The following is a 15,620-nucleotide window of genomic DNA, read 5'->3' on the forward strand; positions in this document are numbered from 1 at the left end:
GTTGAACTCATAGAGGTAATAAAAAAATTGATAAGAGGCAGTTGATTAGAGGGATAGATGTAGGACATTCAAACCCCGATTTACTTACCGATTTTGGCGATCATGTTGCACATTACATATGGATTGGCCGGGTTAGATGAATATCTTACATGTTTTTTTTTTCTAATTTAATCCATGTATTCGCTATTTCTTGTATATTAATTATAGCTTTTTTTGTTCAATAGGATCGAGGTTTGTTATACATGCCACAATCGAAGTGACCAATTGTCTTCATGGACTATAGAATGAGATAATGTTAAGCTTATGCTCGCGAAAAACAATTAAAACGTTTATCAACCTGTATGTTGAGCATATAAATCTGCCTTTGATTTCAGCTTTCATTGAGAGATGGCATCCTGAAACAAATTCAGTTCACATGCCATTTGGAGAAATGACTATCACTGTTCATGATGTATCTTATATACTTAATATACCTGTAGTGGGTAATCCTCTAATTACTAAGACTAATGGACCTGCACTATCATTGATGAAAACCCACATGGCGTCCCTCCTACATATGTTTATGGATGAAATAAACAAAAATTGGAAGACGGGTAACATAAAATTCAATGTAGTAATTAAAATTCCAAGTGTTTAATAAAATAAAATAAATCCAAAACATACTGCAATAGGATTTCTATCATGGTTGGTTGGTGCGACATTGTAGACAAGACTCATAATGCAAAGCATAAACATTTTTTACCTTTTCTAATGAATTTAGAATGAGTATGTAAGTGGTCATGCCTGGGGTACTGTGAGTTTAGCTTATATGTATCGTCAGCTCAAAAAGGCATCATAATTTCAAACTAAGCAAATATGTGGTTGTTTAACATTACTTCAAGTAACAAATATACATAACTTATTAAATTATATGGTTATTGAATGAACTTCAATACATTTTGAATTCTATACAACCTTAAAGTTTTTAATGATGTGTATTTGTTTTTTGAGTTGCATGTACATATGAATATTTTCCAAGATTTAGGCCGACGGAGAATGGACATTGGGTGAAGCAACCCTGATATGCTGCATGATGGATACCATTAAAGATAAAAAAAGACTAATGATTCTTTACTAATTTGCAGAGCTGTGTTAGATTGCATGACGTTGGAAGAGGTTAATCAAATACTTACTTTTTCATTTTATTAATTGTTTTTAAAAAATTATTTGCATATCAAAATATTTTATTTTATGTAAGTAGGTTACTTGGACCCCCTTTACAAGAGATACCAGTAAAGATGTTTCGATTTCGCAATATTGTGGACTTATTCACTGTCTGTCCATCACTGAGCCATATATGCCTATTCGAGTTTTGAGAGGAATTAGGATATGTTCAAGTGATACCTCCATGTCCTATTGTTCCTAAGAAAGCTTATAGAGGATCCAATACACATAAATATATTTCTGTAATGATTTGATGATTACCAATTGGAGAACATGGCAACAACATTTGATGCAACCAGTTACTCTCGAGTCTTTTCGTGCTCGTTTTACCACATAGGTGGCTGATAATCATATAATTGTTGGTTTGAGGATCGCAAATATCCTAAAGTACAACACATTACAAGGCCATCTTTGATGCCTCAACCTATTCCATTCCACGATGCCTGATAGAGCGGTATATTAAATTATGTAAATTTTGTGAATACTTATATATGATGACATGAACTAAAAGAAATATTCTCAAATGATGAAGACATCACTTGCAATATTTGGGTGCACATGCCTATCTACCCCATCAAGAGATGCGCAATAGGACTGATAATGAGACATATTATCGATGCCTCGAAGAGTCAATTACCACTTAAGAAGAATTAATGTGTGAACTCGAAGACAATCGTCGTCGGAAAGAAGTTAGTGATGCATATGGTCATGGTGATAGTGGAAATGGTAATTGATTATTTTATTTTTATTGCCTTAGTTTTTCGTTATGAAATTTAGTAGTTTTAAATGTTAGTGCTTAGAAATATATTCTTGAACATGTGTGTTTGACTCATATCTATTTTGTTCCATATGTTACCATCTTGATCAATTGTTTGGTTGATGTTGCCACCTAGATTGAAGGTTAGATCTAAAGCATGACTTACAATTATAAGTAATCACGAAAGAAGGCAAAACATGAGATATTATTATATATTCAATTGCAATAAACTATATAGAGGGATAATACAAACTTAAAACGCATAAGTGGAGTAGCTAGGAAAGAAAATGAAATCCTACTAATTAAACCATGCTATAAGAAATAAAACATATAAATATTTTTGTTCTATCTAAAATTTTCAATTGATCAACCCGTTCCTGCAAATTTATTCTCCAAAAACGAATCTCAAGGTCACAATATCTATTCCATCCAAGAATATGTAGGCAACGGAGCACGATCATGCATAAGGAGGACTATATAGTGATTTCCAATAAGTCCCAGGATGTTTATGTTAATGCAGCCAAATCGACGCACCCGATTCATGAAAATGATATTTTCAAAACTTGGAAACAAAGCCTTCTTTTGGATTATACCTCCACTGATGCAAGAGTCCAATCCACATCATTCTTATATTGTTAGCTATGAGCTGCAGGTCGACTAGGATGAAGAGTGCATGTGGTTAACTATACACCATGAAGATAAATTACGTAGTTAAAACACTAGAGATTTCATTTACAATCTTTGTTATTATATTCTTACATTATAAATATACTAGTACATCTCCACACACACATACACAAAATACTCGCACGTGCGCACACAGACACAATAAAGCAATACCTAATATTGGAATCCCTCTATAAAACCTTTTATCTAGGCCTCATATTACCTGAGGATGGTGCTGCAATGGTGCAAGGTCTCTGTCATCAACTTCCCTACCACCCATTATGTTGAGTGTACCTGAATTCCGACAGATGGATTTAGTGTTACTCAGATTCTCTGGTTTCTTTTTGGTGAACCCTAATCTATTACTATTTGTATTGGCATTGTATATGATTATTAATAGTGTAATGTTTTCAGATGGCAAAAGGGAAAGAGATCAATACCACATGTTATTGGATAATATTATATGTAAAGAGATAATATTATATTGTAAAGGGTAGAATATCGATCCTGTTGAACATATTTCTACATATCCATTATATAAAATTCTTAGTGATCTTTGGCAATCTCCTGTTTTGTCAAATCAGTTATTTCGCTATTATGTTGTGTTTGTTGATGATTTTTCGCGTTATTCCTGGATTTATCCTTTACGTCGAAAATCGGAAGCTTATTCTAAATTCCTTATGTTTCAAAAGATGGTTGAAAATCTTTTTAATTACAAAATTAAAATATTTCAAAAATCTCCTCTTCCATATCCATTAAAATATTTCAAAGTGATGGCGGAAGAGAATTTGATAATTCTCCTTTTCTTCAACATTTTTCACGTAACCATTTTTATTTAAGGAAAAATCTGATTTTTAAGGAAAATATTTTATTTTTCTAAATATAATAAAAATTGTTTTTGGTTTTTATGGAAATATTTTAAATATAATATTTTTGGTAAAAGGATTTTATTTTGGTATTAATAATTAAAATATTTTTAATTAAATCAGATTTTCGAATTAATGCTTAAAGTGGTTGCTAAAATTAAGGAGCAGTAACTTAAGTCTCTCCCACGTTTAAAGATGATCATGGAGATCATGGAATGATTGAGGAACGTGTTCCTTCGGGTAAGGAACGTTATGTGATAATAGTTCTACCACTAATACATGTTTTAATTCCACGTTCTAAGTTATTACCACTATAAATACTAATGTCTAAATAAGTTCTAAAATGTGTCTGACTAAGTGATTTAGTGAGTTTAACTAAATAAAGTGTGAATGCCTTCATTCTCTCATAAAAACCATTTGTTTTTTGCCTTCTTACTCTAATTCCACTAAGTTTATTTGATCAATTTTATTTTGGTTTTTGGGGTAAGGGGACTTTGAGTGAAGTTATGTAATAGATAAGCTTTGAGTAAAGCGAGTTAAAGTGAGAAAAATTCAAGTGAAGTTGAGAGGAACAACCGTTAAGGAACAATTGTTCAGGAACTTGAGTTTAGAAACTCAAGGTGTGGCCCGTGAATAGAATTAGGTTGTAACAAAGTTGTTTGACCTAATTAGTGAAAGAGTTGAGTTCAAAATCCCTAGTGATCGAGGTTGTTTCTTCTTGTTGGACCCAAGAAGTTTCTTGTTGGACCCAAGAAGTTTTTCCTCGTAAAAATCCCTTGTGTTCCTTTAGCTTGTTTCTTTTTTCAAGTTTAAAATTCCGCAAAAAGTTAAGTTAATTTCTACACATATAATTCATCCTCTCCCCTCTCCCCCCCTCCCCCCTCCCCCCTCTTGTATTGTTCCTAGTGAAATAACACCTATTGAATCATGAGTAACCCAAATTATTTCTAAGAGTAATCCCAATTATTCACAAAAGTAACCCAATCATTCAAAAAAGTAACTTCATTTATTCACACGAGTAACTTCACTTATTCATATGAGTAACCTCATTTATTCATATGAGTAAATGCATTCGTTTACATGAGTAACCTCATTTAACCAATCATACGACAACTGTATTCAATCATACAAGTAACTACAATTGTTCACAAAAATAACCTCGTTTCTTCATAGAAGTAACATCATTCGTTCATAAGAGCAAACTGATTAGTATTCCTTTTTTATTAAATTAACCACATTTATTTATAAAAGTGACACTCTTTTATTGTTAATAGTAACCACATATTTATACAAGTAACTTTATTTGCTAATAAGAGTAACTCCATTTGTTTATAAGAGTTTGTACACAAGGGTCAATTTCAAACGGATATTTCTCACAAGACACTCAATATATTTGGAAAATTTAAGTTGGAGATGAAAAGTTGGCTCAATAAATTTCCAACACCTGGTCAAAAGCTTGATTCTGGTGAGAAACGAGTGAGATATAACCTTTTGAAAACGAGTTGGCTGGCTGACAGGCCCACACGGGAACGCTTATATTTATAGGTGCGGCCGACCGTACACAAGATGCTTTGAAAAAATAATCATGCAGGGATCTTGTTATAGATTTATGTCAACATATAATATCAACCTTTTAGAATTTTTACTTAATAATAATTAAAAATATCAATGGTCAATATAATACATGGGCAAACATGAAAGTCAAATGTAAATTAAAAAAAAATAGATGTACTACTTACTAATGAAAATAATCAAATATTTATATTTTCAAAACATACGTTTTGATGACTCTAATATGATCTCACAAAACAATATTTTTCTTTTATACAACCTCTCATGTTTACTTGCAACGTTTTTCATTTTAGGTTATTGCATATTACTTGCAACATGACTTTTTTGGTATAATATACTCTCTTTATTTTTTCCAGCACATGGGATTTATCTTTCTTTATTTCTCATTTTCTAAATGGTTGTGTCATATTTCAATGTTGCAAATAATTAAAAAACGAAGAAAGTACGTGTGTGTGAGAGAGAGAGAGAGGAGAGAGAAATAGAGCACTTCTTATACGATAAAGTAAGAATAATTGAATAGTTATCCATTTTAGTGATTAATGTGAATTTTTTTAAAAGATATTACAAGACAATTATTTTTTATGAAGATGTAATCATTTGAAAAATTAGCCTTGTAAGGGAAAAATGGTTATAAATATTAGTTAAGATGGATTATATTTTGGTTAAAAAGGATTATAACTTGATGTTTTGACTTTTTATATACAGATTGTTCTCAAAGTAGGGCTACTAATTGAGCGAGTCGATTGCGAGCAGGACACTGCTCGACTTAGAAACTCGCAAACCCTACTCTACTCGAAAACTCGTTAAGCTCGCCAAACTCTTGCACAACTCGTGCTCATTAATATATTTTGCAGCTCGACTCGAGCTCCATTATTAGCTTGACTCGACTATTCGAAAATCTTTTCTTTTAATTTGTTATTTGTTTTAATCTCATGTTACTAGTTTATGAAGTATGACCAAGGATTATGAGGTAAATTTTAATTGAGTTTAATAACTTGGATCTTATTTCTCAAAATTTTAAAAAAACTTTTATATTATCCTTTCAAAAAAAAAACTTTTATATTAAATGAAACAACCTCTTAGAATAAAATATATATGAAAAAATTATCGAACTGCTCGCGGGCTTACCAAGTAGACCAACATGCTCGACTCGTGCTCGTTAAGGTTTCAAATCGAGTTCGAGCAAAGCCAACTCAAATCGAGCTTTGACCGAGCGTTGACTGAGTCAAGCTCGAGTTGCTCGCAAGCTGCTCGACTTGATTAGCATAACTTCTACCTGAATATGATCAAAATAGAAAATTTGAACTTTGAATTAGAAAAGGGAATCATAAACAGAATGAGTAGAATTTATCCATCTCATAAGATACACTACTCCCATATAAATTCTCTTTGCATCAAATTATGGTTACCTACGTTTTTTTCTCGACAACATGTTTGTGATTTATTTTCTTATTGACAATTTATGTTACCTTTTTTTCATAGGATTTTTGGTTTTAACTACCTATCTTATATAACTTTTTTGAAATACATATTTTCCTTAGTTTTTATCTAATATAACCAACTTTGATATTCCTACATTAATGGTTTTCATACCCTCTTAACGGATTCTGTCCAATAATTCGTTAGACGGGGCCAACTTATGACATTTTTTCCCATTTCTTTGGAACTCTTACTCGATTGTTTTTGCTTACAACCTCATTCTTTCTTCTTCAAGCATAATTTCCTTCAAATTTTCTTTAAATTCTCTTCAAATAATCTTCAAGAAACTGCACTTGTAAAACTTTGTTTCATTCTGCGACAAGATAATCAACCATTTTCAATCAAGCAAGGTAAGATTGTTGTTTCAGTTATATGGATTAGGGTTCCTTCAAAAATGAGGATTTTGTAAGATTGGAATTTTATGAAATGAGGGCTTATAATTGGCAATGGATTGTGCCTAATTGAAAAAATGTTGAGCAAAAAATAAAGGTTTCATTTTGATTTTTCTTCTTTGTAGTGCAATGTCTTCATCCTAAATTCTTTCTCCAATGTGATGAAACCCTTGATTTGATAAACTCCCAATTTTAATGAAACTTACTTTGTGAAACTTAAAGCAAATCTTACCTTTGTTCGAAGTAATTGGGCAACAAGTTCCTTAGATATCAAGTGCCGAAGAATTCAAATCCGTCAACTAGATTTTGTGATTTTGGGATTTAAGAAAGAGTTGACAATACGTTGTTGAAGCTTTAACGGTTAGCCTTTGAGCTTTCATGGAGAAAATCGAGCATAATTTCTAAAGTTGGGGGGAAGAAAGAATGGTGGGACATACTTCACATAATTTGGATGGATTCTCTTATACATTTTTTTTAGGGTTATGGTATATGCAACCCTTGCTGTATATAAGATATAAATACATTGCTTTAAATATACTCCCTTCGTCCCATAATATAAGTCCTGATTCTGTTTTTACACGGGAATTAAGGTAAAGTAGAATTATGTTTTATTTAAATAAAAAGATTCATTTTTATTGGGAAACACTTACATTGTTTTTTTTCTTTTTAACAAAAAATAAAAACTTAACATTAATATTGCATCGTTTAATGCGTAGAGTAGTTTAATGGGTTATGAGATTCTATCTATCATTAATAATGGTGCATTAGAAGTTGAAATTATGAGGACTTTTTGGGAGTTAAATTATTTTCATGAGGGTATTTTGGGTATAAATTATTGATTGAAAATAGAAACAAGACTTATATTTTGGGACACTTTAAAAGGAAAGGGGACTTATATTATGGGACGGAGGGAGTATTTTAGTTGTAAATTTATGACAAAAGTTTGAATTAATCTATGTAATAAATGATCAATTAATGCTTGTTTTTTCCATTATTAGCTTCTTATATGCAGCTCTTAGGACTGCATTTAGCTTATTTCTTTTTTTATTAAAGAAAGGGGAAAAAAGAAACAGAAATAGAAGGTAATTGTAGTTTTTAATGTTTGGTATAATTGGTAAATTTAAGAGGAATCACGTGTTTGGTTGTCATTAATAAAGGAAAGGAAGGAAACAACTAAAACATAGGTAAAAGCTTCTTAACTTTCTTTCCCGTCAAATTCCTCCGATTTTGAGAGGAAAGAAAAGCAAGAATTTACCAAACATAAGAAAGTTTGTTTTTACCTTTTCTTTTCCATCCAAATCCATCCTACCAAACAAAACCTTAAGAAAAGCTTCCCGTTATTTAAAAGCCTCCCTTCTGTCAAGAAGAAAAGCCTTCTATCTACAATTTCTGAGCAACACATCTTGATTTTTCACATTTCCATGGCAGCAGCCTCTCCCAGTTAGTTCTTGAGCCAACAATTTTGGCTCCTCTCTGCTTTAGTAGTTAAAGCAACAGTCTTGAAAAATAGTATTAAGTTTGCACCGTATATTTTGGGATTTAATAACACCATTTTCATTTTCGGCAAAATATTTGAAATTATTAGTTTCTTAAAATTTATGCAAAAATCAAATGGTACAACTAAAAAGAACAAGTAGTTACCAAATGCAATTTAAAGTTATTAGAGTGACAGAATCCATGGACTATAATTGGGTGCTATTGGGGCTAATGTAGAATTCTGATTCAATACACTTTCACCTTCCACACATGTCGAGGGGCTAGGGCACATATTCTCTTCGTAGATTTAAACCTCGCAAAAAGGCTGCCTAATGTATGTGATGCTTGGCTTTCCATTAAAGAAAAGAAAAGAGGTCACAGCACACATGTATATGATATATCCAAAGTCTGCATTGTGTCCAATTCATCTCGCACTATTAGAAGTCATATAAAACCCCAATTATGTACCTAGACGTTTCAAATATTCCATATATTACATTTTACAAGTGACAATGTTCATTATCAAGAATTACAAAAGAGTTGTATTTGCAAAATAAAAAATGCCTACTGATTAACAAGTTCTCTAAATCCATTTTTGGAGCTGGTAAGAAAACAGGGAAAAAGAAAAGGAGAAAAAAAAAATTCAGTGCAAACTAGGTCATATATCCCACCTCTTCTTCACCCGAAACATCAATGCCGAAGATTTTATGTCGTCCTGGGGCACTTGAAGCATGAACTGCACTTTCATTTTCATTGGTGCAGTTTTAGCTTTTCCACCTTCATCTCCAACCTAGAATCAAGTCAACATTGAAATTGCGGCCATTTGTTTAGTTATGAGTAAGGCAGTATTTCCCCAGCGGCGCATTGTGAATATCATAGTTTAGTGATATTAATCTGAACATTCATTGAGGGGTTCAAATTGTCGGGCTTTGTGCAAACTAAAATTTATGAGTGCATTGTCAGTACCATAGCATTGGTATGTCGACCTATTTAGTACTTCCTCTATTATGTTTTAAATGAAACAGAGGAGATTGACACGGTGATTTAAGAGAGGAGAGGATAGAGAGAAAGAAAGAAAAAGAGGAACCCATGTGATGAGGGGAGAGAATCAAATACCAAATAAAGTAACGAATCATTATTTTGAAACAGCCTAAAATGGCAAGTGTTTCATTTATTTTAAAACGGACGAAGTACATACTTCCTGTTGGAAATATTTTACTCCTCTCCCCTAAATGGCATACACAAAAGGAAAAGAGGAAAAACAGCTCCTACATATTTTTATGCTGGATGTAGATTAGGCTGATTGCAGGTCATGCATGTTTGATATACGTAACTGGTGATCAAAAGCACATAACTAAAATAAGCCTGGGTCAAGTACTCATAGAGACAATGAAAAGTGGTAATAAGCGTTAAGAAGATCAAGAAGCAAACAATGTCAACCTTCAGGACATATCAAAATCAACAGTGTACGTAGTGCACAAAAATCAACAGTGTACGTAATGCACAATCAAAGCAAGTTGATTCACCCTACTGAATACCAAGACTTATCTCGACTCAAACTTTGGGACTTACCACAATAAAGCAACGGGATCTCTTTGTCATGTTCCCAATCTCCAAGTGTTTTCAGTTTATTTTATCTCTATAAATAGCATGCCATATTGCCATAACATCAACCCCCCCCCCCCCCCCCCCTCAAAAGCCCACCCAGAAAAAGGGCTTACAGCAGACAAGTCCCTTGCAAAACTACAATTGAGTATATCAGGTGATATTGAATCAAAGATAGGAAAAGCTTACCCAAAGTGACGCCCAGCCAAGTCTGACCTCGGAATCATACCCAGCTTTGAACTTATAATCCTTGCCAGCGGTATGCTTGTACACAGTACTCCAATAGTTTGTATCAAGGTTGTACCAGTAACTGAAAGCAGTTATATAAAAGCGCCAAAAGACGAGCAGGTGAGCACTTAAAACAGTTTCCTTTCTTTAAAAAAAAAAAACTGCTAACTTCCAAATTTATTATAGCCTACGTCTCATCTAGGTTGCAAGAAAGTAACACGTGTAGAGTGAAATATGAACCTTAATTTGTCAGAAGGGCTGAACCGTCGCTTGAAAGCAAATGAAACAGCATTTGAAGGCAAAGAAATGCTTGGAATAAATGACATTTCATCATCCTGCAGAGTTCAATAAATCAAATCGGCATTGCAACACAAGAGAAGATGGGAAAAGTGTAACAGGCAAGAATAGGGAAGCCAACTTTGAGCTGATCCAGATCTTTATATCTATTTTTCCAACAAGCTTATTATTTGCAACTGAATACTGGTGACAAGGGAATGTTTATCATGAGAAAGAACAAAAGTGGTGCTTAAAACTTACCTTATAAGAGTATCTTAGGTTCAAATTTTCATCTTTGTACAAAGCAGTGCAAACCCCATTAAGAATTGAACCTTTCACAATACCGTTCACTGATAAAACTCTCTTCACTTCTTCATCCTCTTTCTCCTCTAATGAAACTTCACCACAAGGAAATCTAAAAGTTGCCTTTGGCTGCAGCATCATAAATACAGAACAAATCATCACCATTCAATTGTATTAAGACAGAAACTAAAAAAAGAACAGCATGAAACTGGAGAGCATGGACACAGAAGTGATAGAACCATGGCAACAAGTAATAATCTAAGGAAATCTTCTCCCCACCCCTCCACCTTTGTTTTTTCCCCTGGTCATGGAATACCAACAAAAGAACATTTGACATGCTTCTGGTTCCACAAAAAATAAAATAGTAATAAAAGAAGGTACCTTCTAGAACAAGCTTATGAATGTGAACAAGGCAAACTCTGATGACCAACTAGCCTTACCAAATAGACAATATGGAGAAGGAGAAGCCACTCAATTTATACTTTGGATCACAAACCTCTAAACCCAGCTAAAGAAATTGGAAAAGTGGACATAGTAAAAACCACAAGAGCTCACCAAACCAATAGAAGGAACAGTAGATGCCAATTCAAATTTGTATCCTGGATCAGAAAGATTTGCTGCCAATGTAACTTCTCCCTGTTGTGCCTGTAATCATGAAAGACATGTCAATTAAATTATGAAATATCAAAATTGTAACTTTTGGATAAATCTTGTAGCCAATAATGACATGACATTACACCACATAAGAACAATCCCCTTAAGTCAAACTGAACAATAATTAAGAAATACTCTCTTTTCGTACTTGCTTAAATTATCTTTAATATACAGTGTGTATTAAAATGTACTTGACAGTAATATTACATATTAAAGCAACATGGTATCTACATAGACTGAGAGCCACCTAATCTTTCCTTTGTCAAATGTCCCTGAAAGGTATCAACAATACTCAGCTTCAACTGGAAACATCACCACTACCAAAGATTGGAATAGGTGTAATACAGTCAAATAATAATATCCGTGTCTTGATATAGCCAGACCAAAAGCTCCTTCCATTACAATATAAATTATTTTGAAGCAAAAGTTACAAAAACAATCAGGGACTAAGCTTGACAAAGATCATGACTCTCTTAACTGTCTTATTAATCTCCAATTCAAAGAGCATCATAAACTCTTCAAAGCGACAAGTAAAATCACCAAAAAGGAGACAACCACCATCAATATAATCCACCCAGAATCTGAGAGGAGATAGCAACTAGCAACAGATCAAGGATGCCCCTGCTTCAGATCAATCTACAATTATCATGTCCCAAATTTTTTTGAGGCATGTGAACTGAAAAGTTCTGGAGTTGTGAGAAATCAGAGGTGCTATATGGGTCTCTTAACAAAGTGGTGTGCACGGTGCACCATAATCATATGTTCTTGAACAGATAATTGAACTTGTATAGTTGTATGGAACAAGAATCTGATTCCCTAAAGCAATTTTTATCCTCCTCTAACCCCACCACCCATCCCCCAAACCCTTCACAATAAGGAATAAAGTGGAAAAAAAAAGATTCTGCTACAAACAAATTAAGAAGCAAGAAAACAAAATTTGTTATTCTATGATATGTACAGTCGCCATTATGAACTGAAGAATCACATATTGGATAAACGAGTCCTTCTAAGGCTCTCCAATGGAGGCGTTATACATTTTCGCATAGATATGCCATCCTAGAAAAAATTGCAATACCAGTTACAAAACAATCTCAAACAATTAGCATAATAGACATATAGCTTCGTAGAGTTCTTTAATGTTGTTATGAATATCTCAAACTATATTTTTAACAGAGGTACCATCTCATGGGAAGGAGTAATTTCAAACTTTGAATTAAAATTTAGGAGGAAGAGAGAAGAGGGAGTGAGTATGAGAGACCTTTGCACCATAAGCAGCTCTCAGCTGCAATCTGGAACCAAGGTGGAGTGAACCTTGAACCAGTGTATTCTGCTCATTCAAATAATAATGGGCAGAGAAGTTCCTTGTCAACAAGCTGAGTTCAGGCCTGTAGGTTTCACTCTTCTTGTTATTCTGGTTTAATTAGCATAGGTGCCTTGTCAAATGCCAATTGGAGACACTACTATGCTCAAGGTATACTACTAGTGTAGGGCATATATAACCTCTCAACTCAATATTGACAAGTGACAGGCATAAATTCAGAAATACACAAATCTATACTCTGGAAGTAATACTAAACCAATTTAGATATTAAGCAGCGACCTTAAAATAATATTATTTGAACCGAGGGCAAAGAATTGGGTATGGAATTGGACCAAAGGTCAAACGTGCTGATTGACAGTGTCATAAAGATTGCTGGTTTAATTTCAAACCATAATTTTTACACAAAGAAATATAATAGCACGTCTTATCATTCAAGGTCTTGGCATGGGTAATAGGTGCGGTAAATCCAAGTAATATAGCTAATAGCTAAAATTGGAAACAAATAGTTGTGTCAACACTAAAAAAAATATGGGTATAGAAATGATGCATCTGGTTTTAGCAAACATAGATCAGCCATGGAAGCGAAAATTTAGAATCTTCCTCTCCCCCTCCCTCCCTGCCCCTCAAAAAAGAACTTCCCGCCTGTAGGCAGAATATGCGTCCTCTAAAGCTATCATTAAAAAGAAATTAAAATTCCCTCGTGCAGAAGGAAACAAGTCTTTCGCAGATTGCTCCACTGAGTTTCTCCACTACTAGTTTAATATATCTCTTTTCCAACTTGAAGAGCACATGATCCAACATTACCAATGTATTCGGTAATCATAGACATAGTACGCAACTACGCATAGTCAGTTGAGCCTCAGTTTCACTCAGATGTAGCTTGGTTTGACACAGCTTTCAACACTGTACCGAATCAATCAATGTGATATTTATCATAGCATCTGAGCCTGAAGGCAAGTTTACTACCCTAACATTGGATCTCCTTCCTCCGTCCCTTTCCCTTCACAGTTAAAATTTAATGGCACATAGCACTAGCGGTCATTATGTAGAACTTCGGAAGTTCTCCAGTATCTTGGGAAACTATAAAGCTAACTGTGGTTGCTATATTTACAGCAAATGCAGAATATATACCGATGGCGCTCACTACTTGTGATGCAACATTTGTAAGTTCATCTAGTAAAAGATCTTGGTTTGCATATAGTAGTGTTGAGCTCGTATGTGATTATCAAGAAACCATTTCTATTACTGCAAACCCAATTTCCCGTGAAAGAACCAAACATATTGCAGTAGATTGTCACTTCTTCAGGGATAATTTCAAAGATGGGTTACGTACGCCTTCCTATATATCAACCAAGATGCAACTTGCAGATTTCTTTACAAAGGTTAAACTTTTTATACAACATAGCAAACTTCTTTCCAAGCTGGGGTTTCATACTTGGATAAATTCTCCACTTGAGGGGAAGTGTTAAGGAAAACAAAGATGTATAGCTTGTCATGTACAGCTGTCAGTGTGTAGTAGCGTTTATATGTAGTCTCTCTGCATATATAAATGGAGTCCTATATTGTCTAGATGTATAAAAAGAAACTCGCCTCAACTTTTGTCTCTCACAAGGCCTCAAAGGTGGCAATTCCCAGTGTTGCCTAATTCACAGTACCAGATTGAGCAAAGGAGCTCAATTTGCTATCTAATCATGTTAAATTAGCCCAAAATATACCACTAGCATGTATCAATTCACCTTTCTCTGATTGCAGTTCGCAGGGGGTTAAAGGAATTAGGAACCACTGGTCATAATTGCTAACTCAAATGCAAACCAAAACTGCAAACTTAAGTCAGAAGCATAAAATCTGACAATATTTACCGGCAACAACGAGTAAAACCTTAAACCACAAGAGATAGCTAATTTAGAGGCGATTGATAAAAACATTTCCAAATTCAAATTACTACTACTACTAAAGTCTACCACAAAACCATAATCAAACTACTCCAACCTTAAAACCTAAATCAGGAAGAAACTTCAAAAAGCACACACGATCAAAAACACATGCAATTGATAATAAACTCTCAAACCAAAACCTCTTCTTCCTCTACATCAGCAATTATCCCAAATTTCACTTCCACTACTTCACCAAATTCAATAAAACTTGAAAGATTAAGCAATAACTAAGCATTAATAACATCGATTGACGCGTAATTTAGTCGAATGAAACAAACCTTAACATCATGAGATGCTTTAAGCGTGAGATTAGGACCAACATCAAGAAAGCCTTTAACCAAAGCATTATGTTCCTCAACATCATAGTGAACAGCAAGATGCTTCGTAACGAGAACGAGCTGCGGCTCAGCGATTTCTCCTCTTCCATTATTCTGGAAAGTGAACTTGAGCTTAGCGAGGCCATTGAAGAACTTCGACGACACTTTGTGGAAGAAAACCGAACTGTCGCTGTCGTACTCCGTCGTTACTCTCACCGGAGGACGCTTCTGGAATGAGAATATTCCGAACGACGACGTTTTCGGCGGAATATCCGGCGAAGGATTCTCCGGCGTCGGTGACGGAGGAGGTGAAGAAGGTTGGAATTGGAAAGAGGAAGGTCCGGAAAAGAGGATTAGGGAATCGGAATTGGTTTGGGGTTGAGAATTAGGGTTTTGAAATTGTGGTGATGATTCGGTCGCCATTGATGGAGGTTTAGAGGTTAGTGAATAGTGGAGAGGAGTGGACTTTGGTTGAGTGAGGTGAGGAGAGAGAAAATTTGAGGAGGAGAATGGTGATGTTGTCGAGACTGAGCAAGTGAGCAGTAAAATGAAAAAACAAAAGTATTAAAAA

The 15,620-nt window shown here is 34.2% G+C and overlaps 1 protein-coding gene and 1 long non-coding RNA gene across 2 annotated transcripts; both read right to left on the bottom strand.

The window, feature by feature from the left end:
- Window positions 1-2,147: 2,147 nt before the first annotated feature.
- LOC125496001 (uncharacterized) lies at window positions 2,148-7,610 on the bottom strand. The gene is made up of 3 exons (XR_007272585.2): window positions 7,168-7,610; window positions 6,193-6,340; window positions 2,148-2,920 (listed from the first exon to the last, which is right to left on the bottom strand). It is a non-coding gene; the product is annotated as an uncharacterized LOC125496001 (long non-coding RNA).
- Window positions 7,611-8,781: 1,171 nt separating this feature from the next.
- On the bottom strand, window positions 8,782-15,587 carry LOC104889072 (outer envelope pore protein 37, chloroplastic). Its single transcript, XM_010674214.4, has 6 exons — window positions 15,011-15,587; window positions 11,379-11,468; window positions 10,782-10,952; window positions 10,485-10,579; window positions 10,206-10,326; window positions 8,782-9,201 (listed from the first exon to the last, which is right to left on the bottom strand). The coding sequence occupies exons 1-6, from the start codon at window positions 15,470-15,472 to the stop codon at window positions 9,070-9,072; spliced, it is 1,071 nt and encodes a 356-aa protein (XP_010672516.1). The 5' UTR covers window positions 15,473-15,587; the 3' UTR covers window positions 8,782-9,069.
- Between the last annotated feature and the right edge of the window lie 33 nt (window positions 15,588-15,620).

Source organism: Beta vulgaris, chromosome 3, assembly GCF_026745355.1.
Source record: "Beta vulgaris subsp. vulgaris cultivar EL10 chromosome 3, EL10.2, whole genome shotgun sequence".
In the NCBI taxonomy this organism is placed as follows: domain Eukaryota; kingdom Viridiplantae; phylum Streptophyta; class Magnoliopsida; order Caryophyllales; family Amaranthaceae; genus Beta; species Beta vulgaris.

Coding starts and splice junctions, on each gene's coding strand:
- LOC104889072 (XM_010674214.4), bottom strand. CDS start 15,472: ATGGCGACCGAATCATCACCACAATTTCAAAACCCTAATTCTCAACCC. Junction 11,469..15,010: donor AAGCATCTCATGATGTTAAG/GTTTGTTTCATT, acceptor TCATGATTACAG/GCACAACAGGGAGAAGTTAC. Junction 10,953..11,378: donor CTGTTCCTTCTATTGGTTTG/GTGAGCTCTTGT, acceptor ATGATGCTGCAG/CCAAAGGCAACTTTTAGATT.